We start from the raw sequence: 26,319 nt of genomic DNA, 5'->3' as shown, positions 1-26,319 counted from the left end.
GGATGAGTGAGAGTTTAGCCTACCTAGTTAATGAAAAAATGCCATGTTCTCCATTTAATTAGGATACATTAAAAGGTTCATATTTAAATTCTCTTCAATGTAAGGGTGAAACAAATGTTACAGCGCAACTAAATTATTCCCTATAAATTGCATTATGCAGTGTTAGACATTAAGATGCAGAAGGAAGAAAAACAGAGGCTTTGGATACTATTTGGCAGCTGACTCTTGCATCATAGCAGATTTCAATGTCCTGCAGATGGCTATAGCAGTAGCATTCATATGCTTCATATGGCATGGCAGCACCTCCTGTCCTTGCAGAGATGACAACAGCAGCACTAATTATATCTGCTGAAAGCTTCCCAAGGTCTGGGGCTGTTCTGACGACGATTTGGTGTTATAAACACTATAAACAGAAGGAGCCAGAGGTGCTCTATCCTTTTACCACCTCATCTTGGTTGTTGAATGAGCCGCCCCTCCTGCTAGTGGTTGCTTGCATCTGACTGGGATACAGGCAGTAGGCGTGCGTCAAGCCACTGGTATTGCACACACACTGCAGTTGTCGGTTTTAGTATAGTGCTAACTTCCAATCCTGTCCCTACTTTTATGGATCACTTTATGATAAAGATCCAGTCACAATCCTAGATGCCTACTTCCTAGGACTTTCAGAAACCTGATTTTGACTGATTCAAATGGTCTCAGAGCAAAGAGGTTTCTTAAAGCTTTCCTTTTTTTTTTTTTTTTTTTTACTTATATAAAACATATTCTTTCATCTCTCAGTGTTTTAAGACCTCTACCCAAAAAAAGCATAAAGTGGTAGCAATAAGCTGTCTTCACTCTCTTATGTTCTTACTGCTTTCAACATGCCAAACTATCACTGCTTTGCTACTACCCTCTGCAGGGGCTGCCCAAGCAATCTCCAAGTGATTTAAATGGTGCTAACTTGAGAAGAGTAAATCCAGGAAGGCGATCAACTGCACAAAGAGCCCAACCTCAATATTCAGCAGTGCCTCCTGGGACATTGAGCCTCCAGAGCTTCCCAGCACTTGGCATACTTGGGGAGCTATGGATCCAGAGAGCGGCTCAGCAGACTGACTACTGAGAAAAAAACCAACAAACCAACACATCTCTGTTACTAAAAATTAGGTCCCTTCATATTTTGTCATGGCTCTTGCCACTTTTTCTTGTGCTTATCTCAAAATTTGTGCTTTGTACTGTCTCTTATACCTTCACATGTCTCTTTATCAACCTTCTTTTAAGACAGTGAAAAGAATAAAATGGTTTGACTGCTCACAGATTAGCAAATTTCTTGCTCTGAACAGCATCCTCTTTCATCAGTCATTGTCACCCTCACCAAGATTAATAAACGAAAGACGTTTATAAGGCAGAATCTCTTAAAAGCAGAGATGAGCTTGTTACAAAGGATACTAATTGTAACTTTTTTTTTTTAGATCTGCATTGATCCCAACAGCTGTAGATACTTAAAAAATCTTTTCCTATAGTGTCCGCACCTTCATTACGCAAAGAAGAAAAGCATATTGAGAAACAAATTCAGCCAGCATTCAGTATTTGCAGAAGGGAGGCTGGGGGATGACTTTCTGGCTCCTTCTGACCATGACAGGAGTCAGAGTTTCATCTTACATCAGTCAGAGCAAAAAGAACTTTTTTTCTTCAACAGGGGAAGGGGAGGAGACAGCAAAAGGAGATGGAGGAAAAGACAGCTCAGGGAATGGTGTACATATAGATGGGTCTCATTAGGTGTGGAAGGACATTAGTGTCACCTTCTTCAGAGGAGCAGGGAAGAGATTGGTGTTTAGCACCAGCAGCAAAACATTAACACTACTGCATAATTACAGAGTACGCAGCATATATTCAGCCCTGGTGTGTTTTTCTACTAAATTCCACTCTAATTATATGAGAGTCTGTGGACACCAAAGAAGCTGTGGTTTAAGTACCTGCAGCTGCTGCAATAACTAACAACAGGAATGTATGGATACTTGTATATGTAGATACACATACACTCAACACTGTTAGCTAATTGGCAGGAGCACTGTTTAAGAAAGTTGAATTAAAAACAGTAAAGGTTTTTCCATCTTCCAAAAATGGCAGCCCCATCTTTAAAGTTCCCATCTCTTGTTTCTTAGCCCACTGCTCTATCACCTGGCTCCTCACTTACATTTCACACGTCCCTCCTGGGCATCAGGGCTCCTCCTTTCTCTGGTGTACATGCAGCTGAAGAGAAAGCATTTGCTCTGTCCTGCTGCTCTTTTCCCACCATCTCCTCACCTCTGAGGCATACAGCAGCTCCGCATTAAACGATATGTTCACTGTCAAACATAAGAATGATGGTTTCCTAACAGACTAGTGTTCATCAACGCTTTAAAAAAAAAGGGGGGGGGGCAGAATCCAAGCCACGCAGAATTTAAGAATGAGTGGCTGGGCCAATCCGGGGCATTTATTCCATTTTCAGCTCAAGAGAAGTGAGAAAATAGAAGAGGAAGAACAAGAGAATACAGATGTTTTATTTGTTCACTACTAGAGGTAAAAGTAGGGTGGGAGGATGTGAGGTGACACCAGTTGTTAATGGGATTTTTGTCACTGAAAAAAAATCGTGCAGGATGCATTTAGAGAGTGCTGCTTCATTAACCACCATTAGTCATCCATTTCACAACTGAATGGGTGAATAGTTGATCTCTCTGGGCTCTTCTGGAGTTTTGGTTTTTTGGGGGGGGGGGTTTTGGTTTGGTTTTTTTTTTTTTAATAACATCTCTACTCTAAAAGTACTCTCCATATGCCCAGCAGGCGGGGTTGTGTTCATCACAAAAGTTAGTACTGAAGAAATACCCATGACAACAACACTTGGGATGTCAACCAGATCAGAAATAAAGTCCACACCTGGTTCAAAATTTGGTCTTGGTACTTAGCACCAATCGTTCAGAGAGTCCCATGGTATCCAAAGGCATCACGACCTCTGTCCGCTGTTTTGCACTTTTGAATAACAGCTCTCGTCAGATTTTATATCCTTCCTGAAATGTTTTAGCGTTAATTTTAAAAACCCCAGACTATCTATCTGGCCTTATTTTTTCTCTACACTTGAAGTTTCTTGGGACGCAAGGGAATTTGAGAGCACATGCAAGAAGCAGCCTAGGTTTGCTCATCTCTAACACAGCTCCAAGTGCAGTACTTTCAGTGTTGAGAGCTTCAGAAAAAGCACTGCCGGCCAGTACCCAGCTCCACAACCATATATCTAGCACTAACTGGCAGCGGTATTTCTTGGCAGTGCCTGCAGGTATTGGGGGATACATAAGAGGCAGGTAACTACAAGCTAGCAGTGCCCTGGGTCCAGCATCTCAGGTAGACAGAGCGTTGCTGGAGGAAAATGCTCCACTTTAGCTTACTCTAGCAAGTATCAGAAAAGTTGTCCAACTTTGAATCTTCCCGACTCCAGGGTGTGCTGTGTACATATTGCAACATGGGGAAAAAAGACAGACACATATGTTCCTTAGCTGGTAAATGTTTAAGGCAGGCACTGTATATGCTGCAGGATGCAGTGCCATTGGCCATAGAGCTGCTGAACTCTTCTGCCATGCAGACAGCAAGTGCTAACGTGCAACACGTGGCACAGTGGGTGCCTGGTCTGTGGACAGCATTTGCAGGCATTGCCAGAGCTGTACAAGCAGCAGAGAAGGCTGGAGCGGAAGTGAAGGGATTGCTTAACTGGAAGGCGTAAAGCACTGCAACACTTTCACCTTGTTTTGAAAGGATTCGATTTTAATGCCCACAATCATGGCACAAAATGTTGGACAGCAACACACAGAAGTCTTCGGGGAGTTCTCCACTTTTGAAGCCAGACACAACGCTGAGAGAGAGCCTTTATGATACAGCGATAGCCACCTGAATTCACAATGATGAACCAGAAATTAAAAAATAATAATAATAATAATAGCCTGAAGGACTGAGCAGAACTTGGAAGCAATTCCAGTACACACACATACAGCCTTCCTGTTCCGTCACATCTACAGGCTGAAGATGATGATTCTTGGCCAGGGTTAAACACCAAGCAAAAAGTAGCTGCATCACACCTGGCAGCTGTTGCAGGGAATCACAGGGAATTCATGTTTTCATCTGTCTTTAAAGAGCTCCTACCACACTCATCACCGTGGCAGGTGTCCATGGTATCATGAGGTGGATCAAGCAGGAGGATGTCTAGTTGTTACATAAAGTCATAAAATCCTCAATAATCAGCAATGGAAAGAGAAAGCTACGTGGCTTTCTACAGGAGTTTGGGACCAGGCTCTAGTAGTCCAGCATGAGAATAACTGGAAGTATGGACTCAAGGAAGGAATTCCTAAGGAGGAGCAGGCTTGGTTATGAAAAGAAGGAACAACCCTCATGTAGGATCACTTGTATCTCCTTCCATCTCCTCTGCTATGGTGGTGTCTGGATCTACCCACCTAGTAACTAACTAATATTAGATTCTGTGTGTGGAAATGGGAAGAAGATGGTGGAGAGGCTGGGGAAGAGGACGGCTTTCCAATGAACCACCAAAAGTATTGGCTAGGAATTAGTTTGTGTGAGTTGGTAAAACAATTGGTGCAGATGCTATAAAATACACGGAAAGATGGTTAGGTGGATGATCTGAGATCCCCTCTGTTTTGTGGTGCCAGAAGCAGTAAGATTGCAGGTTGGAGATAGCTCTTCTATGCCGTGTTTCCATTGTCAAACTGTCTGTAGTAGAAGAGACTCCTGGAGTCCAATTTCCCAGAGTATTTAACAGCTTCAGCAAAAAGCTTTGTCACCTGTTAATATAAAGCAGAGGAGGACTGAGCATTGCAAAGCCTTCTGCAGAAGGCTGAGTAATAGAACAGGCTCCACACTTCTGTGCTGTCACTCTGAAACTATCCTATGCAGGTTCAGTCCTTGATTCCATCCAAATCAATACCAATTGCAAGGTGATTGGGTGTTGGCTCCAGCTCTCTGGAACCTGCCTGTCCTGCTGGAGAGATGTAGAGGTGCTGGGCTTCTTTGGCAAGACGGCTCTGTCCCATGACAGCTGTTGTTTCCCCCTACAGCCCAAGCCTTTAAGAGAACACAGGGTTGTTTTCCTCTCTCAAACTCAAGAGATTAAAACTCTGCAATCCAAAGGGTTCAGTGAAATGCATCAAGCTGGTGTGGTAATAAATTTTGGATGGGGACCGCCGTTCTGGTTGTCAGTGTGTGTTTTGCTAGAAGGCAGAGGACTTCCCATTCCTGCTAATCATGTTTGGCATTATCCTGTCTACAAACTTGCAGCCTGGCACTCTCTGCTCTCCACTCACTCCAATCACAGCAGAAGATTTTGCACAGTTGGACACCAGTTCAAGTTACTGGGTTCCATGTCAGTGCCCACTGAAATCAGCGGGAATTTGGCTGCTGCACTTAATGAGAGCCAGATGAGGCCCTTTTGTGACAGTTGAAGCCACTTGCAAAGGAAGTCAAGGTACTGCTGGCAGCAGCAGTCCCACTTTGCATTACCAAATATCTCTTCCCCTATCAGTATGGGAAAGGGGTTTGTCAGGAGCTACAAAGACATAATGGCTGGCAATTGGGGACTACAACAGGACAGGCAGCAATTCCACTTGGATTGCACTTTGGAACTGGATTGCCCCAAGGATCATTCAAGAAAGCCCAGCTACGTCCTGCTGTTTAAGGTTTAAGGACCATACTGGAAAAACATCCCACTAAAAAATTGTTCCCATGCATGGTTTAAACATGTTACAGGCAATCCTGTGCAAGAAGTTTGCTCTGAAGTGAAAATGATACAGCAACAACTTCAGCTGCAGTACAGGACTCCAGTTTTTTTTTTTTTTTTTTTGCTTTACTTTGAGCAATGTTGTTTTGTATAGTAGCAAAAAGAAAATACTTTCAAACAATTGTGTTGCCATGATTTTCAGGGACATTATTATTTGTCAGAGATAATGAGGGTCCAAACACACTGGAATCTAAGGTCACAAGCGCTTGAAAGCTCTGGAGGCTCTTATGACTAAAAGGAGGAAGAACAACATGGGAAGTACCTGGAAATTAGTGAGCAGAGCAATCCCACCGTCAATAGCCATCCTCCGGATCACATAATTATCATGGACAAACTTGGTGTTGCTGTTAGGCAGGTTAATCACCAGATCTATTTTCCCATCCCTTACCAGCCTGAAGAGATAACGCACAAGACAGTATCACTGTGTGTCTTGCTTAATGAAAATCTATGATGAATAGCACAGGCATGCAGGTAAACAACGCTGCAAATTTTCATTTGAATTTAGTCTTACATCCCAGGAAAGGAGGGTTGAGGGGTTAAGGCACTAAGCTGCAACTCAGGAATTTGGGCTTTATTTCTGTTCTATTCAGTGATGCAAAGCAATATTCAGCCTTCATACAGCTAAGCACAACTCTGTTAAAGGCATGACTGACTGTCATTAAAGGCTAAATATTCAGATCCTACGTATCCTTGCGTGAAAATGTAATATGGAGCAATAAATCCAAGCCATATTAAATAGGACTGTTCAATGAGATGTTCATTAATTAAGCTGAAACATCCCTGCTGTGGCAATTCCAGACAGAATCAGATAAAACAAAACTTTTGGATTAAATCCGAAGTCTCATTAAATCACTATCATTGATCTCAACAGGGCCAGCGATTTGCCCCTTGCTGTCCTGGACGTTAACACAAATTTAACAAGGTGAGTATTGCTCTCACCTCCTGACCGAAGGGAGGCTCGGATTCTGGCTTTCCTGTGATGGCCATGCCACAGGATTCGCTGGGATACCGTTAGCATTGAGCCAGTCCGAGGTTGCTTCTGTGGCATAAAGCTGTTAAGGGAAAAAAAAGGTTACTTACTGTGTGCGTCATAATACAGAAACTTGTCATTTAACTCATGTGGGTCTGACCCAACACACAGCCTGGTTGTCAGAGCTGATTTTGGAGGGTATTTTTCATCACAAGGGTGTCTCTCCATACAGAGATGCACACAGAGAACAGCACGACTTTCCCAACTTTCTGTTATCTGTGATTTCCTGATGGATGATAGTCAATGAATGGTAGTAACGCATCCAGAAGCAATTAAGTGGCTTAGGAAAACCTAAATCCTTCTGACTTTCAATAGGGCTTAATTCAATCACTTTTTTTTTTAATTTTATTTTTTTGCCTAGCACTACGTTTTGAAAGGCAGAACTGTAAATCTAGTAGTTACACTAATGCCACTGAGGAAATAGTATTTAAATACTTAACAGTAAAAAGCTCTTGCCAATCTTCTGTAGCTGTGGTGTTAGTTACCTTTCAGTAGGGATATGGATGCAAAATGATGCAGAAGAGTTAGAAGAGGGATGTAAACACCACAAATTTCATGTCTGCAGCTTCTGAATATCACTGAAGACGTAGCACTGTAAAGACCCTCTCCATTCAAAAGGCTTCCCTCCCTTTCCTCCCCCTCCTGTCATACATGGCATCCTGTTGGCATTTTTGTTTCCTGGAGAACTTTATGGAGTTTATAATGTGACATCCTGGCTGCAGGCTGACAGCAGAGCCAGGGGTTTTTCTTGACCTCGTGACAGTCTCGTATATTCAATTAAACAATCATGAAAACTTTCAGTTAGGTGATACATGCTGACTTTATGGATCACTCAGCTAAAAATCCCTGTTGTACTTTGAAAAATGCCCTTTTTTTCCCCACTGTCTCCAAATAAACTCCAACGTTCTCCATTCTTGTAGCAGGCTGAGTACATTTCGGATTCTGAAAACTCTCTAGCTTTAAATAACTGAAACCACCGACCTTAAAACCTTCCTCATGCAGTAGTTCTGCTACGCTGAGGAATCTGGGGCGGAAGGACTTCTGAAAGAGGAAATTTATTAGAATCAGCATCAAAGGTAGGATTTAGAAACTGTGTTTTGTTGGGCAACATGAAGATCTTCCAGACTGTGCTAAGAAGCAAATACACCTTTCTGTGCTGAGAGTGTGTGTGCACACGCAGAAATGTCTGAATGTGCACGTACAGTGCCATTCCAAGAAAGTTGTCTGGATCCTGAACCCCAGGTCACTCCCAGCTAAGATATATTTTGTTACAGCTCCAGGATAAGTGTCCCCATACTAAGCTCGACTGCAACTACAGATTTACTACTGCATATTTAATATCTGGGCAATTGCCACCTTCTCAAATACACTGACTAGAGTCTCCTCTGCTCTTAATTATCTTTTCAATCATTGCTCAAACATTTGGCCTTCTCTTCTGGCAGATAACATATATGGACAGACTTTGGGCTGCCTTTGGATGCTCTGTTAGCAAATTCACATGAAAAAGAGCCTGTGTATGCGTGAGTTCATTTCTAACTCCCATGGACATATGGAAATGGAAAACACAAAAACACTCAGGAGACTGAGACACCCTATTCCCATGAGGATCTGAATGCCCAGGTACCTTTGAAAGACTCTCTCATAATGCATACCCAGATTCAACAGAATTTAGTAGTAGTAAAGATATGATGACCTCCTGTAGGCATCTGCACTTGAACAAGCTATTTTAGAGCAACAGGAGAGTGAAAATTTGATCCCAACATAACTTTCTTCGGGATGTTGAAGGTACAGCAATGCAAACATCAGACACAACACATGCCCTTCTCACTGCCAAGGCAGGCCAAGCCTTGCTTTTAACCTTAGCCTAGTCTGGCCATTTGCAAGTAAGATTATTGAAAGCTCCCTTGTCCCTGCTGGAACTACTGATAGCTTAACCTTTATGGGTGAGAGCGCAATATTCTGAAGGATGAACAATTTCCTGTGAAGAAAAGGAGTGAACAGATTTTTTTTCGGGCACTCTGGAAAGAACCTCATTCTGAAAGCCATCTCGTTCTGTACACTAACTGGAAAATATAAATATACAATGTGACAGGGTTGGCAGCTTCCCAGTCAGAGAGAACGGTTCTGCCTTCTGGTCAGGGGGGTTGGCTTTCACAACAGTATTATAAGCTTCTATCAAACATGTACTGAACACTTGTGACACATAAAACAGCCTCTCCATGAAAAGAAATTACAGCTGTCAGCTTGCATCGGAGCAGCCTCAGATTTACAAGCTGGCTGAAAGAACCTGTGTAAGAAACCATTAGTTACTAAAGGTGAAAAGTACAAGCAGATTTATTTAGTGGAAGATATTTATTGTAGGAGAATTGTACTCTTTTCCCTTTATCAGAAAAGTTCTATTTCTTATAACCTCTCTCTCATGTTTGCTAGCATGCCGTGCTATTTGTAAAGGGCTACAGCCTCAGTTAATTCAATACAGCTCCACCAGTTCCCACTAAGATCCAGCTCAAAACGAAGCCAGCTCATCTCCTGTGATAATCTTGAATTCTATATGCAAATCCACTGTGGAGCATGCAAAAATTCTGGTACGTTAGGAATCAAGGCAGAAGGTTACCTTGAAACAACAGACTTGGAGTGCTGGGATTTAAAAATAACATACTCCATCAATGCTTTCCGCATCTCGTGGTCACCAGCACAGATGTAAGACAGATGCACTCCATCCCAGAGATATCACTGAATAGCCCAATCAGGAAAGAAAATAAAATGAGCTTTTCAACTCCTCTTGCATAAAATATAAATTATTTAATGGCAGACTCAGGGTTTCAGCATCATAGATTTCTCCAAATTGTGAAAAGAAAAGAGGTCAGATTGTCAGCTTGCATAAACTGGCAGAGATTCATTTGTCTAACAAGAAAGCCATACCCCATTTGTCCTAGGAGAGGATCAAGCCTTTAAAATCCTGGGGAACCTTGACCTGCGCAACGTCAGAGAGTGCTCACAACTGAAGGTCAGTCCTGTGGGCTTGGGGTCCCGGCTGGTTGCCCAGCCTGCCTTGTGCTGTCCCACAGAGGTCAGGGAGTGCTTGCCTGCTTGACCTTGAGGATAATTACTTGGTTAGCAACATTTCTGTGTGGCCCTAGTAGGATTACCCCTGGAACTCCAAGTACCTGTAAGTAGACCAACATGGAAGCCCCTCAGCAAGGCCGGGTTCATTACCTGCGTGTATCGGGACTCAGATCGCAGCACAGCCGTTTGACTTGATTTGCAAAATACCCCAGAGCGAAACATTTGCAAGGGAACTAGGATCTCCCTCTCTACTATTGCTAATTACATCTATTTGACTTTCACCTTCAAGAAGGCAACCTCCTCTCACCTCAACATAATATCATTGGCATAAAGGTGCAGTACACTGAATAACCTAAATATGTTGAGCCTAGGTACTTTTGATGGAAGCAGAATTCACAACCATTTGGCTTCTTATTTATCTCTCTGCAAGAGCTAAAAGTGCAGTCTAAAAATCAGAGGGAGCCGCTAGTCATGAAGCAACAAAGCCTCCGAAAGCAGGGTATGTTTTGAGTTCACAATTCACTGCAGATGAAACAGAGCACCTTCCTCAGAGACAACCAAGTGGGCTGGTGTACGTGCTCCCGACAAGAATCAGCCCCGAGTGCACCAGAACAGCTTGAAGAAACCATCCTGCAATTCGAAAGCCAGGGGCCTCTTCCCAGGGAGGGACGTCCACCCTGTCACACCCTCACAGCAATGGCATTTACACATTAAGTGATTGTGGAGAGGGGCAACCCGGTATCTGTCCTTGTGAGCCTGTACTTCCCCTCTGAGGATACACTGACAACTTTGCCAGTTTGAGGTAAATGACTTCATGTTTGTGATTAAAATGAGAACAAAGCCACTGGTGTTCACAGCCCGCCTTATGCCTCACTTGCTGTGCCTCTTGCCTCTGCAGTGAGGGGCTCCCCTTTCCTCCAGCCTGTAATACTCAGGGAAGTCCACTCCTAATCTACACGTCAGGTCTAGGTCAGCATTTCAACCTTCCCTTCTTACAAGGTTTTATTTCCCCTTTGTTTCAAAACGGACCATTGAAAAGTACGTAGGTGACAAACTCCAGAGTGGTGAGGGAGCAATACAAGGTTCTCAGCATTAACTTGATACTTCTTGGTTTGGAGTTTAATTATATAAGAAGTATGCTGAGATGAAGAGAGACCTTTAAGCGATTGATCTGTTTTCAAATGTTTTTTGCAAGAAAATGAACTGTAAACCACTCATTAAAAAGGACAGAATCTTGTTACTTTTAAATGGTTTTGGGGTTTGAGCTTTTGGGGTTGTTTTATCTTTTTTTTTTCTTCTTTTTTTCCTTAAGACCTTTGTACAAAGAACATTTGGCTCAGTTTAACAGATACTGACACAGAACCTACATAAATGCTTTCTATAGCTAAAATTACTCCTTGCTGCCTGTTCCCTTTCAGCTGATACCAGGAAAATAGGCTTAAATTTTAAACAGTGGGCTCTCTCCTTTTTTCTTCTCCTGGCTTTTCTTTTCCTCTTTTTTAAATGCTGTTTTAAAATCTGCAGTGCTTAGATACACAGTAGACATGAAGTACCAACTGCCCAGAGTTTCATATTGAACTTTTAAACTTTATTTAGGTAGCAAGCAAAGATTTTTCTGCTAATTGGAGGTACCTTAGAGCAACAGCTTCTATTCATAGATGTGTGTATACATGTATATATTTAAGAATTAAGCGGTAATCTGTGTTAGCAGAAGTCATATTCCTTTCTGGCCACTTTTCGCACACTTCCTTCACATCCTGTGCTGACGCACACAGCCCAATGCATTTTTCACACCCCAGTTGTCTGACAGGAAAATTCATCTATTCTATTTTTTTGTTTTATTGGCTTTATGCAATCACGTAGGGCATAAGCTTATTACAAGCACAACAGGGACATGGCAGGAGGCAATCAGTTGTCTTTACGGGGCCCAAGAATGTTCTAGTGGCAGTGGAAATGTCTGAATTTTTTGAGGAACATACACACATCTCAAAGTTTACTTCAGCACTTCCTGCAGCTGTTAACTATGTAATAAAGAGCTGACACTTGCTGCTTTTCAGCCTAGCTACCTTTTCATCCTGAAACGCACATCCTCCTTACCTATACAGAACTGTGAATGCTGCAGGGCTGTTCCTAAGGGAACTCCCTCACATAAAGGGAGAAGCACTGCAAAAGCCATTGCGCTGGAGGACATTCCCATAATGACATCATTTAAACTTTCTGTCACATATAGCAACATTGAAGGATGCTGAGAGCAAGAGATGAAACCCTAAGTCCAAGCTCTAATCTGGAATGGAATCACTGGACCCACAGAATACACGTCTGAGAGGCAGTCCTTAAGAGAAGCAAGCTCTGGCAAGATACAGAAACCAGAGACATTACTACACAAATGTAGCATTGGTTATTCCTTTCTGAGCTACCTACTCCTAGCTGATAGGAGCTGCATGGAAGGGAACAATATTGGCCACGCACCATCATCAAACAGAGAAAGGAATAATGGCAGCCATGCCTCTAGGCAGCCAGGAAAGCAGGCTGCACAGTGAAGACTGTTGCCCTTTAATCCCTCGCCCCACTGCGCTCAAGTATATTCCCATCGTGACTCCAATGAGGAGAGAAACGTGACAGTGCTGTACGTGGTGGAGGTCTCATGGCCTGACAGTGTTACACCAATAACTAGCCCCACAACACCCTAACAATGTCGTGTTTTCTACACTGTCGGCTGACACTACAGCTCTGCCTGGAATGAAATATATGCATCTATGGGGAAAGCTTAGCAGGTCCAGCTTTGCAGTATGTAAACTGTCTCACTGTTCTGGGGGGAGTGGAGGGGAACTGGTTTCAAAAGGGCAAGAGGCAATGTACAGATGAAGGGAGTTTGTACGTCAGGATTGGAAAGAGGCATCCCCTGGGCTCCCATCTGGGAGGGAGCAAGGAGCAGGCTCTGAGCTCTAGCTGGGGCATTTCTCTGAACTGACGGTCTACTGGCTTTGTTCCCCCCTTCTAACTTCTTAGGCGGCTTCTAACTCTGATCCTAGGCCTCTGCTTGCAGCAATCCCAGGGGTTTGACCCCAGCAAACTTCTGCAGCTCCCAATAGAAACTATCAGGAGCCAGAGGGAAAAAAAAACAAAACCAGGCCTGTCCCAGGGAATCCAGTAAAGATCTCTCCATGGTGTTTGTTCCTCACCATCTTACTGCACTTCAAGATGGACTGCAGAGAAACATGTTTAAGCCATAAAGACACATAAATGAAAACAAGGCAACAGTTACTGAGTTCCTCTGTGTCAGTCCTTTCTCAGCTTTGATTTTTAGGACTTACCTGGATTCCAATCAAAATTCCTTCCTTAGGAAACGTAAACCCAGTGGCAAGCATAGCTTTCTGGAAGGCAGAGTACACATCCTCCCCAAAGCAAGCGACCTGGGAAAAGGCACAAAGAAGGCAGCATGAGGGGAAAAAACCAAAACCACTGCTTTAAAAAGAAACAGGAATGACATTTTTAAATAGGTTCTTTTGACGACTTCTTGCAGAATCCAACTGCTTTTGCATGGACTCTGCAGGCGGGGGGGCGGGGAAATAAATCAGGAAATCATTGCAGACAAATCTCATAATTTTAATGAAGCAATAACGAAGGAATAAGCAACGCTTTAGTTTCAAACAGCACACCGAGGAGTAACAACAATTGATTCTGCTGAGTTATGGGAATGCTGTACACAGCCTCTGCTCCAATGTTTGTGAGTGCACTGCAAATTGTTTAACATTATATAATGCTTAAATACAAGCAAGTGTTCTGCATGCAGGCACGTTTCCCTGTGTGTACGCTGCAAACTGGGGTAACACAGCGCTTGCGCTGTCATGTACTTCTGGTATTTCTTGTGAAGATAAACCATGGTATATAAAGATGCTTTTCCATTAAGTCCGCAGATGTACAACATGCAAGTAAAATGTCAGTATGTAGTTAGGAAAACAACAAACTAATCATGGCAATTCATAATAGTTTATTTTATGTAAACAAAAACTTGATAAAGAAATCAATCAAAATCATTTAGCAGTTCTCTATCATTCAGAACTGCCTGTGGAACTCAGTTGCTTACACACTGTCATACAGTAATGATCTTTAGTTCTGAAAGAACTAAACTGTGTTCCTTACCAAAAGTTGGAATCCTGATGACAAAAAGAGGAATGCATGAGCTTTTGTGAAACTTTAATAAAAAGAAAAAAGAAAAACAACCCTCACTTTTTCTGGCCAGCTCCACACTTGTTGAAAAACAGTCAGAAGCAGAAACTGTCACAGATTTTTCTCTTTGAAATAATAAATCTACACACAGATACAGATAGGATAAAGGGGCTGATTGAGAATTGCTCTCCCATTTTCCTCTTATGGTCCTTCCCGTCACAGAGTGAGCCCTCACATTCATGGTCTCACTGTTACCATGGTGAGCTGAAACCAGTATTTCATGTAAGAAGAACAAGTGATGATTTGCTAGATCTTCTGGAGTAAAAAAAGAACAAACAACCAAACAAAAATCCCACAAGGGAAGGGATTAAAAAATCATGACAACTAGTATCTCAGCTTTTCTCTAAAAACTCATCCTTGAACGTTCAGTCTGTTCTACAGCTGAGGGGTTACGTACGTCCTGGACTTTCTAGGGTGGTGGACAGCCCCCCTGCCTTGTGGGCTTGGGCCAGGGGTTTCCAGCCTGCCAGGAGAGGTTTATCATTATGGTGTAGTCAAAACACCCACAATACACAAAGGGACTCCCAGCACAGTGTCTTCTACTGTTGTGGGAACCACGACTTCCAGCAAAATACATCTCTGCCAGATAGATGGGACAAATTCAAGCCCAAATCAAGTCGTGTGTGTGAAAAATGTCTTCGAGGAATAATTGAGCATTTTACCCAAAGCAAGTTATTATCCTTACTTCACTTATGAAAAAGACTTTCATAACTGTCACATTTTATGGCATTTGTGAATATGGATCTTTCCAACTCATAAAAGTTAATAATCCCTCCTTTATGACCAAGGTAATCTCTAACTCCATATAAAGCTCAGAAAAATAATTCTTGCTCTTAGTTACATTTTTATTCCTTTTTTTTTTTTTTTGGCGGGGGCAGGCAGCATGTCAGTGTAGTCAATTTTGTTGTGAAAATAAGGAAGTCATGGAAGTCACTTGGCTTTTTTCTGCCCATTAACTACACTGAAAGCAAATCTTCTGCAATACTGATTCCCATACATTATGAAGAGCAAAATAAAGTAATTCTGGAGAGATGCAGGAGACCTAAGGCTGTTCTTACCATTTATCTGGGTATAGTGCTTCTTCATACTAAAATGATAAGTCTTTCCTAATGAAAACAGCTCACGTAGACGTACCCAGGCTCATATCAAATGGAGCATCCCAGGCTCTGCCCCCTGCCTTGCTATGGTAGAGTGAAGCCTAATCTGATTGCCTCAGAATTTAATCACTTCCCAAGCGGGCTTTCTAGCCCAGAATAAGTTTCTTGCTACCACAAGCCTTTTCTAGAAGTAACAGAGCAGCAAGTTTAAAGATCGCTTGGGTACATCTACGGAAGCTATTGACAGCTCAGCAATAACTCAAACAAACCTCTTTGTTCCAGATGAGTTAATATCTCTTCAAATGATGCAGATGGAAACCTGTACCCTTTGAGGGGTGAGGGCTCCTGTCGGTGCTGAGCCTACGCAGGAAGAGGAACAGCTTCGTGCCTTCACAGTGTGCCACGCGTACACCAGAGACACGTTTCAGAAGCACCTCACAGCCCTGCTGTAGAAAGAGTGGGTAAAGTAGCCCAGTCTCCTCCTCATCCTACTGACAGTCAATACCGCAGCCATCAAATTTTATTCACTCTTTCTCGCCTTTTGTACCTTGGGACATGCCTTGATGGTTACCAGGCAACAAGAAAAATATCACCACACATATTTGTTGCCTTTAGGTAACTAGCACGTTCCAAGACCAAACGCTCATGACCTGGAGTCTCGATATTGCTATTCTGGCATGTGTCGATGGGGGGTTATGAAAGCTGTAAGCACTTGTCTGTCTAGAAGCAGGTGATTCATAAAACTGACTGAGGCACCGAGAACCTCCCAGATAAACTCATTTCAGGCTGTCATACCAACCAGGTCCAACTCAGGGAGCTGACATGCAGGTAAAGAGGGACATCCAGTGGCTGAATAAACTGGATTTTCCAGGACAATCTGGTTTTACAGCTAAGAAAGATGTTTTCAATTTTCTGAAGAAGCTACAGATGCCATCATGATTCAGGCAGTAATAAGATCACTTTCAAAGATTCATGATGTTTAAAGGCAACTTGGTTTTTAAAAAAAAAAAAAAAAGTAGCAAATCTAAACGATACCTCCCCAGTAGAGGCCATTTCACATCGGAGAATAGGGTCAGCATCTCTCAGCCGGGACCAGGAAAACATTGGGGCCTGGTGAAAGAAAGAGGGGATAGGGAGGAAGAGAATGAAAGTTTAATGGATCATTTAAAAAAAAAAAAAAAAACAACAACATCCAGCTACACTTGGAAGTGACAGAAAGAGACAGACATGAGAAAAGACCGACAAAAAAAGCACTGGTCAAGGCTGCTAAGCAAAGGAGTATTTGGCAAATGAGTTTCCCAGCATCTTGATGACAGACTGGAACAAATACACATGTATTTCACCAATAAATCCTCCTTCTAACTCCTGCAGTCCTGTTCACGTTCCAACGGCAGATTTCTAATCTGTGGTAGCCCATTATCACTATCATTTTTTGGACACATTTTAAGACAGAAAGGCCGTGAAGCATCTAATTCATGAAACAAGGAGAGATACTATCTGAAGCCAGTCAGTTTTTCTGAGAAAACTGTTCTCCAACAGAAATTTTTCATTCACAGGAATCAAACCATTCCACAAGAACACACTCTTCTGGTGTAAATCAGATGAAACTTTGCAAATTATTTTCATATTTTCCCTCTCCCCCCACTAAATACACACCAATAATTTTTTTTTTAATCTTTCATATGAAAATATTTAAACCCTGATCATTATCTGAGGACTTAGGTCACTGCGGTCCCTGAGTTCTTTTGTCTAATTTGACCTTTAAAAAAAAGGGAGCAAAAGAAACTCTCTCTTAAAGAGTCAATGACCACATGTGGAAAACATGGAACAAATTTTCTGCTAAGGAATAATTTTCTGTAGGGCTTCTCTACATCTTAAACTACTAATGGCATTTCCATAAAGACAGCATCCTTGCTGCTTGAAAAAGAATCTATTTTTAAATTCAAAGATATGTTTCTGTTCTTGGAAGTCTCTGAGGGTTACACTGCAGACAAGACAGCTGTTGTTTCATGACACCTAACAATGACCAAATAAAATGCGACAGCACAAATTCATTGTGAAAGGTTTCTCAAAAAATGTCATGTGTCTTCATGACTTTTACATCAGTTTTGCTGCTTCTATAAGTAAAGAGAAATTTTTTAGTGGCCGATTCTACAGTCTCAAGCTGAAATATGGCAGTCAAGGTGGATTACTTCTAATGAAGATATTGTCTTGAAAGGTAACAAGCAACAAAGCTTTCCACCAGCTCCCTAACTTTTGTCTGCCATGAGCATGAAAATGCATCAGCAGGAGCAGAATCTGGTACTGTAAATAAATCCTATTTACAACTTAGTCAGTCGTCCTCTATCCAGGATTTAATCTTGGTTAGGCCATGATACTTGCGTCACTCTGCAAGCAAACATGGCAAGACAATATTTCAATCACTTAAGGTGAAACGGTGGGACTCTGAATCCACAAAGGACCAGCTATGTTGAGAAAGAAGAAGAGAGTTTCAATATTCTCTTTTCAGAGCATTTAAGAATGGCTGGAGAAACAAAATCCCATTTCCATGCAAATATTCCTCGCAATAAAACCTAAGAGGACAGAAAATATGATGCATGAATAACGAGAACCAGGTTTAACTGGAATATTTTTCAAAGTTTAGCATTTCCAAAGGTATTAGCAGGTTTTTATATTTCACAAATCCACAGAACGCAAGCAGTACAAAAGGCTTTGTAGTCAGGTTTTCAAGAATGTAGTTGGCTTTTCCACTCTGCAGCCAGCACTCCCAGGAGAGACAAAACTCTTGACAGTTTAGCTAACAACAGTGCAGAAGCCCCAGGTCTAAATAATAAAAATTTATTAAAATAAATAAGACTCACAAAAATAAAAAAGTCTCAGATTCGAATTTCAGATAATGCCTATCTGTAGCATCAAATTAAAATGTAAAGCTAATTCTAGACTGACTGGTTTGCCAATAACCTGAGCTGGCTTGCGTTTTAATAGGTCTAAACATTTTATTAGTAGAAAGATGTTAGGTGTTTTCAGTTTCCTCCATTTTCACTGGATATGGAAGCTATTAAAGCTTAAATGTTTCAGTATAAATAATTCTCATTATCCGTTGTATTTTCTGCACTGCTGTTCTAGATTTTTATGATTAGGAACTTCAATTTTTATTTTTTCTTCCACTTAGCATTCAAAAATATCTACAGTACACTTTGGTATCTTGAGCACTATATAAGCTTAGTAATTATAAAAAGTAAAATCTTGGCCCTACTGAAATCAAAGGATCCAAGACTTTCACCCCCATTTTAACTGGTGGTGCATAGAAAGGGGAATCCATGCATTCAATAGCTCATGTCCCAAATCCTGAAGATAAAATCTGAGGGGCACTCAAAACACAAATTTGTACATGTCCACACATATATTAGATAGTATTATGAAACAGGCTGAACTTCAGTGTTCAATTCTGCAAGTGCATATTTATTATGCAGTTCATAAACATGAGTAGAAGTAAGAAATAAAGGAAGATTGATTTTGTTAATAATCACTGGATAATTTTGCTTTGATTTTTCTCTAAAATTCCCAGCATACATTATCTTGACAGAAACTACAAAAGGTCAATTTGGCCTTTGGCCAGTGAGTAAATTGTTCTCTCCAGGCATTAAAGTACCAATTGCGTATTAATGTGCTAGGTGCTGGCTCTGTTGTGGTTTTTTTGGGTGTTCTTTTGGAAATCATACCTTAATCCCAACATATTTGGATGGAATAATGGGATGTTCCAGCGTGGGGAGGGATGACTCATTAACCTCTTGTCCAATCATCACTTTTGTGGCCACATCAATGAAGTCCACACCCAGAGTCTTCGATACAAAAGGGAAGGAGCGTGAAGCCCGCAAGTTGCATTCTATCACCTGATGGGATTAAAAAGGAGAAATACCAGGGTCAGACACTGTGCAGTGAAGAAATAGATTGATTCATATTTCTGGAAATCAGTCCTTACTCCTCTTGGCAGAGACACTCTTCAGATTGCCAAATAAGAGACACAGAAATTGTGTTCAGTATTACAAACAATGATGAGGGATGGGTAGCGGCCAGCTTGAGATACAAGGAGCCTGATGTTCTGCAACTGAGTTTCATCTCTATTGTCTGATAATTAGAACTGAGAGTAATCTGGAGTTCACTTCAGAAAATGCGTTGTACTATAGCTTAAATTAATGTGCAAGAAGCATGGAAACTTATGCACAGGCATTAGGTACCACCTTTAAAAGTCCACCTTGTTCTTTTTCCATGGTTATGGCACTTCATGAATGACTGGGCTATCCTTACTGACTTTCCTCATCTACACGTGGAAATCATCCGGAGACCCAAGCAAGAAACAAAGAAGTTCTGCATCCTGCTGAGAAGCGCACCATGGAGTTCATTAATAAAAGAGGAGTTGCTGTAAGTGAGAATGAAGGGGGAATGAAGGGGGGAAAGAACAGGTAAGTTAAGACAGAATGGAAAAGAGGGAGTTATCCAGAGAAAAGGCAAGCACAGCTGAGGGAAAGCAAGGAAGGAAAAACTCCATTCTGTCCCTCTGCAGAGTTTCTGAATAACTATGCGTGTACGGTAAGTACGTTTTTCTCAACAAAAAGGATCTTTCACCTATACCGCATCTCTTCTATACCACATCAGGTTTTCTTTCCACTCACCGCTTCCTCAGTCGTACACTGCTCACATTCCTCTGACCTTCTTCCATTAGCAACAGAAAGTCAACTGTTACCCATAAAGAGTCAGGCATCTGCTGTACTTCTGTTACCGATAGCTACGCTATTTAGATAACCATCTTAATGGCTTATATTAAAGGCTTAAACACCTAAATTGTATTGCTTTCTTTCCAATGCCTTGGAAGATTTATCTTAATGATCAAAATAGCTAAAGAAGAGAGACAATATCAGAGATCTAAAAGCAATGATATTCAGTTCATAGGATGAGGCACAGGTCCCAGTGCTGTCCGTCATATTCGTAACTAATAGTTTTGGGACGGACAGCAGCCCACGGCGAAACAAAACTAGTGCTGACAGACAGTGCAACCAGACTCACTTCACCCTCAGTGTGAAGGCAGGGGAGGATGCTCTCTCCCCCATAGACGGGGAGAGCTGCGTGACTAGGGGTGGCACAGGAGAGCCACGCATCGTTAGAAACCCACAGCTGCTACTGCCACGGAGTTTCCCTGGCAGGGACCACAGGAACCAGGCACCTAACGGTCCAAAGCAGAGACTGACTTCCTCCAACAGGCACAAAGGCTCTTACCAGCACATCGTTGCCTCGCACCAAGAACTGAATGTTGAACGGACCAGAGATGACAAAGGCATTTGCAATCTTTTTTGTAGCAGCTTTCACCTATAAAAATAAATAAATGAATAAATAAGGTAAAAATGTGTGCGTGTATACAATAAATAAATAAATCCCACAAAATAAACAGCATCATGGAAATATATCACCTCACGTGGATTCCTTTAAATGTCATATCTCTCTGCCCTAGCATATGTCCTAGCACATATTTTGGCAGTAACATTATCTTTCAGAAGCAAAGATGTTTAATTTGCCTTGTAACCTAGAGCCTGAAGGGCCATTTGAGGGCAGAAGTAAAAATTGGGGGGGGGCGTGGCGTAAGCAGGGAAAAGAAGGAGAAAGAGAGAGCATAAAAGCATGCCCTGTCTGTAGCAATTCCAACACCGCACACTGGAGCCTTTATACCTTTCTTGGTAAAATAATGAATAATGATGTTTTGCCATTTGAGATTAACTACTGAGTTTGACAAGTGTCCCAAAAGTCTTTCACCAACAAGCCTGTCCCATCACAGGTCAGCGGGAGGTTGTCTCAGCAGATCTACTCTGGAACAAGCTGGGAGAAAACGCTATGGTCTGATTTTCTAGGTTTGTCAAGAAATCACGTGCCCTTTCAGTACAAACGTTTGAATAGCTTTGCTCCAGGAGATGACTATTTTCAGGAACAAGGCCTTGGACATTCCTGTAAACAGAGGTGGAGCATAGACCATTGCATTACAGCTCTTGCTAGCTTCCAAGCAAACCCTTAACAGGACGACATCATGGGGGGATGGCACATTTCATTTAGAAAATGCATTTTGACAACTAACTCTGTATCACTAGGTTTATACTTAAAAGGGAAAAAGTCAAGATTAGGTGAGGTTCGTTCATCCTGATATCCCTTCTGGAAAAGCAGGCAGCTAGAAAGTCATACACCTGATCTAATCATTTAAGGACTGTGGGAGAAAAGGAAGTGGAAAGTGAACGGTGGCATGTATACAAATTAAATTCTCTGCTGCTATGGAAGCTGGTTCTAAACCAATGAAACAAAAAAATCCAATGGGTCTGAAAGTGTGTATACCTACTGCTTAAATGAATGGGACACAGTTCAGATGATCCTATGAACAGTGTGGCCAGTCACAGGGGTACACTGACATCCTACACTTGCACATATCACACTGGCCTTTAAAAAATAATTGGTGATTTGATTTCTCCATTGGTGATTGAGTTCTCCCAAGCAAAGGGGGAAAGTGGATTCAAACTCTTCTTTTCTTTTCTCTTTTCAGTGCTAGTGCAACACCTACCTTCTCCAAGGCTCCCTGGCTAATAGTCTGTGCGGGTAACACGAGGGTGGCATCTCCAGAGTGAACGCCTGCATCTTCCACATGCTCCGAAATAGCATGTGAAATAACCTGCATACAGTAACAAGAGAGCAGTTAGTCACCTCTCTCTCTCTCATGAACTGTTCCCCCATGTCCAGCCCAGCACAGTCTCCTGAACAGAGCTGTATCCGAAAGAGGATACAGATGGGGGTGGGGGGTGGGAAGGGGATTTCCCAAGATTTTAGGGAGAACAGGCCTGAAGCAGACGCAAGGCATATGAACAAGGGGATTATGATAGCGTCTTTCATATCATGGTTAAACAAACTGTGAACGTGATAAAACCTACCAGTCTGGAGATCCTAAGGCTTCCTTCCTCTCACTAACACACAGTGACTCAGAAGGTAAAAGCTAATAAGGCTTTAAATCAGCTCTTAAGTTCTGCTTGCCAGGAACACAAAAAAGTTGTCATTCCCCAGTAGAAACAAGAATGGACTAACACAATTTGTATTTTTTTCCCCACTCTCTTGTGGTGTTTTAATCATGGAGAAAAGCAAGCAGACGCAATTCAGGTCTAAGGATTTAAATTGAATGAATTGCGTCAAGGTGCACTACCCTGATACCAAAAAAGTGATCTTGTCTGCTGGTTAAAAATGAAGATTTAAACCAGAATATTTCTGTTAAATGAAAAGTTTGTGATTTTTTTGTGAAAACTATCTTTGATTAGCAATGAAATGCAAGGTGAATTTGTAATAATAAAACAACTGTGGTAATATTGTAGCACATGCTGATACAATTCTGATGAAAGTAATTTGTGAAGCCGGTGATTTGCAAATCCAGTAAAAGTTATATTTTAAAAGATTCATTCACATGGGTTAAGCAATGCTTAAAAAAAAAAAAAAACCTATTTAGATGTATACAATACGGTAGGTTGAGCTTTTCAAGCACGATGTTTTAGAACCTAAGATGTATTAATCTTTTCTTGTTTTTCTACTCTTCTTAGCATGATTCCACAGCTGTATAGTAAATCATTCAAACCACACATTTTTGCAAATCTCTGATCCTGAAAAGTAAGTTTTTAATATTAAAGAAAAGCAAAGTTCTTACTCTTCCTGCCTTGGCTACAGCATCCATTTCCACCTCACGGGCACCTTCAATAAATTTAGTGAGTACCACAGGGTGATCCTGTCATCAAGACAAGATAAAAGAAGAATTTTTTATTTGAGAGTATTTGGGGACCATCCAAGCACTCCACTATTCATCACTGGAAAACCTTTGGAAGCATAATCCCACAAGACCAATCTATTAATATCCTTATTTCCACAGATAAGTGAACTTTGCAAAGAAATAATGGGGGGAAACTTGGCGTGATTTCCCCAAAGCCACTGATGCATTACTTTGAGTCCTCCATAACATCACCATAACAGGGAAATCTGGGGCAAAAACACCAAGCGCTCTTAAGTGAGATCGTGGCCAAAAGAAGATAGTGGGATACGTGCATGGATCCAGTGACCTCTGATCCTGTCTCCCAAAGACAGTCCTTACCTCCAAGATCTTCAATTCTTCCTCCCTCCGAGCCTCCCCAGCCACCTCACTGGACATACTGCTTCACAAAGTAATTGTATCTTGGCATACTAATGACTTTGTGTAGCGGCTGTTTTTACGTGTCATATATTTTAGGCAACTGATCCATTCCTTTCTCATTTTTCTGCCTGGTTTTCTAAGTCTCCCAGGGAGAAGTTGCCACTAATTATAGCTGGCCAGGAACGACTTGTCCTTGACTCTCAATACCTTCCCTAGTATACATCGTTTTCCTTCCTCTTCTTGCCTGTCTCTGGGATGCTAGCACACACTTCCCACTCTCCTCTAATGCTTTCTCCTTCCAGCCACCTGCTCCAACAGACAGTTAAAGATCTAATCCGTATTCCTCCTGGCCAGCTTTATATGTCTCAACATTTTACCTGTCCCATCCACTATTAACTGCCTGTTATTTATTAGAGAATAAAATGGAATAAATGACAGTCTGTGCATGCTCAAAAGGCTCCTCTTGAAAAAATATAAAGCAACTTCAAAAGTTACAAGACACAATTCTTACATTTATCAGTGCAAGGGTAAATTCACAGGCAAGGACAATGCCGCAGCCTACACGGTTTCATAAATTTAGTGGCTTGTGTCCTGTAACTTTCTGTATTGCTGCAGTTTTTCACCAGAAGATTTTATATGTGCATACAACCTTGTTTACTCCAATCTGTCTCAACTCTCACAAGAAGTTTTGAACATTATTGACAACATAAATGCCATAATGATACAGAACCATAACAGCAAAGTAGCTAAAACAACAGAACAACACTGGTCAGACACTTTATCTGGAGATGCTCTGTTGGATGGAGCTGAACTAGATACTTTCTGGCTTTGTATCCAGAAAAATGAAGCCTGTGTCCCACAAAGATGCTCATGTTCAGTTGTGTGGTCACAACTAATATTGCTAGCTTCTGTGGAACCACTCTCAGGCTACAAAGCCTTGACGAGACTAAAGAAAACTCCCTGATTTAGAAGCTGAATAAACTACTTTTGTTCTGGTTTGCTTTTTGCTAGCTTAGCTTCAACTATACTAGAGCTTTTTCAATATAAAATACCGGATGAAAAAAAACGAAGTCTTTCCTTAGCAGTCTGACTACACTAGCAAAAATTTAGAATGTAAATCTGGTGTAAGTCTCTGCGGTATCAGGGCCAGAGAACCCAAAAACTCATGGTGTGCAGCTGGTCATGTGTGCAGCAAGCGTCAGTGCCTTGTTTGTGTAGCAGAACTGGACATCATAAGGATCATTTCCTCTAGGAATACATGACGTATTGCCAAGACTCTACAACTTCAACTCCCAGCAGGGCCTCCCGTACCAGGGATGACCTCTCAGCAATGAAGAACAACATTGCCCAACTCAAGTCAGTCAAGCTCTGACAAGTTAAGCCGCCCAAGGGTCACCTTCCTGGGCTTCAGCCTCCTATAGGGTATCCATTGCCATCATAAAGCTGCCTAGTGGCATGAGAAAGTGATCCGTCCCACTGAATGTTGCTTAAGGCTGCTGCCTGGTCTGCTTCTGTGCGTGTGTGGGGAAACACAAAGCAGAGTACTTAAGATGAAGTACAGAGAAGCTAGGATTTTTGGGAGGCTGAGCACTAAGAATCTGGTTTCTACCACAGGTTGACCTGTGAGTCTCTGGAGAATTAGTTACATAATTCCTTCTGATGGAAGTAACAGTGGTACTCTCCCTGCTTTCAAAAATCCCTTTAAAGTTGTTCAAAGATGATAATAAGTGGTCTGCTTGCCTCCACACCAACCTATCCTTCAGGATACTATTACATTGCAAGGTATCTCCCTTTCATTCCATCTTTTCTTGCTGAAATGCTAAACTTCCATTATTTGCCTCATACACTTAAAAATGACATGGTTTTGCTCTTGTTCAAGCTATAACCACCTAAGAAATCCCCTGAGTATGCAGTAATATGTCTGGCTTCCATAGCCAGTTGTGTTTCCAGAGAGTTCCTCTTTGACTTATTTTTGACTCCAAGACTCCTGTGACAGTAGCATTTGTGGTGCCACAGTACTGTTCTGAACAGTGACCATTAAAAAAAAAAAAAAAAAAAAGAGGTGGAAAACCCTCAGAAGAAAACAGACCAAAAGGCGAGGCCAACCTCAGAGGCTATTAATAGGTCAGACTTTGAATTTTGTATGTTCATCATTCAACCTCAATCATTTAAAATTCACCTCCTCCCATATTTCTCATCTCTCCAAACATCCCTTGTACAATAACACTGAGAGAAGGTATAGAAAAAAATCAGTTTTTTAGTTTTTACTATGTTCTGAAGCATTCATGTCTGGGAAATTGCTCAGATTTTTCTCTTTTCTAAATTTCAACGTACTAGACTAAACCCTTCCCTTTGCTAGAAAAAAGATGCTTAACCTCCCCCCCCAAATTAGCTTTTGAAAAACATTTAAAAACAGAAAACAGAGCTTTTATCTTCTGCATTACATACTCTGCAGAACAATAATCCCACTGGATTAACAGTAAGCAGGCAGCAATCCTGCTTTTGTATTAGAGGAAAATGGAACTCAGTACATGATTTGGAGAGCTAAATGTCATAGCAAAATCTTGCAAATGTTCCTGCATGTAAAAGGGTAAAAAAAAAAAAGTCATTGGTGAGGGAGAAGACGCCAGGATGAAGTTTTAAGTTGCTCAAAGAAGCCAGGCAAAACAGTTCAGAAATTTAGTGAAAGATGCTATCGGTTCTATGCTGGTTGGCATAACCTGCCACTAGTGAGTTTGGATGGGGTAGGAAGGGTCCCAACCCACCTGCTTACATCTATTTATATAATTAACTAGTCAGAAATGGATGTGTGGTAACAACAGCTAACTGCCATCCCCACTCCATACAGGTATCCCAGTGGTATCAGTAAGGATGCTTGCACAGGCTTCCACGGTCTGCCTGTTAGGAAAAAAAC

General features: G+C 41.6%; 1 protein-coding gene across 1 annotated transcript in view; it reads right to left on the bottom strand.

Annotated features, from left to right (window-relative positions):
- Positions 1-4,137: 4,137 nt before the first annotated feature.
- Positions 4,138-26,319, bottom strand: part of CPS1 (carbamoyl-phosphate synthase 1) — a 92,949-nt gene continuing 70,767 nt past the window's right edge. Inside the window, exons 29-38 of the mRNA XM_054830164.1 lie at positions 22,929-23,006; positions 21,807-21,914; positions 20,486-20,575; positions 18,934-19,104; positions 16,247-16,321; positions 13,199-13,297; positions 7,800-7,859; positions 6,728-6,840; positions 6,051-6,180; positions 4,138-4,796 (exon numbers count right to left, since the gene is read on the bottom strand). Of these exons, the coding sequence (XP_054686139.1) occupies positions 4,698-4,796; positions 6,051-6,180; positions 6,728-6,840; positions 7,800-7,859; positions 13,199-13,297; positions 16,247-16,321; positions 18,934-19,104; positions 20,486-20,575; positions 21,807-21,914; positions 22,929-23,006 (1,023 nt within the window). The 3' untranslated portion in view covers positions 4,138-4,697. The remainder of the gene's footprint in view (positions 4,797-6,050; positions 6,181-6,727; positions 6,841-7,799; positions 7,860-13,198; positions 13,298-16,246; positions 16,322-18,933; positions 19,105-20,485; positions 20,576-21,806; positions 21,915-22,928; positions 23,007-26,319) is intronic.

Source organism: Grus americana, chromosome 6 (genome assembly GCF_028858705.1).
Source record: "Grus americana isolate bGruAme1 chromosome 6, bGruAme1.mat, whole genome shotgun sequence".
Classification (NCBI taxonomy): Eukaryota; Metazoa; Chordata; class Aves; order Gruiformes; family Gruidae; genus Grus; species Grus americana.
Note: the sequence above shows the minus strand (reverse complement) of the source record. Positions and strands in the feature narration are given on the sequence as shown.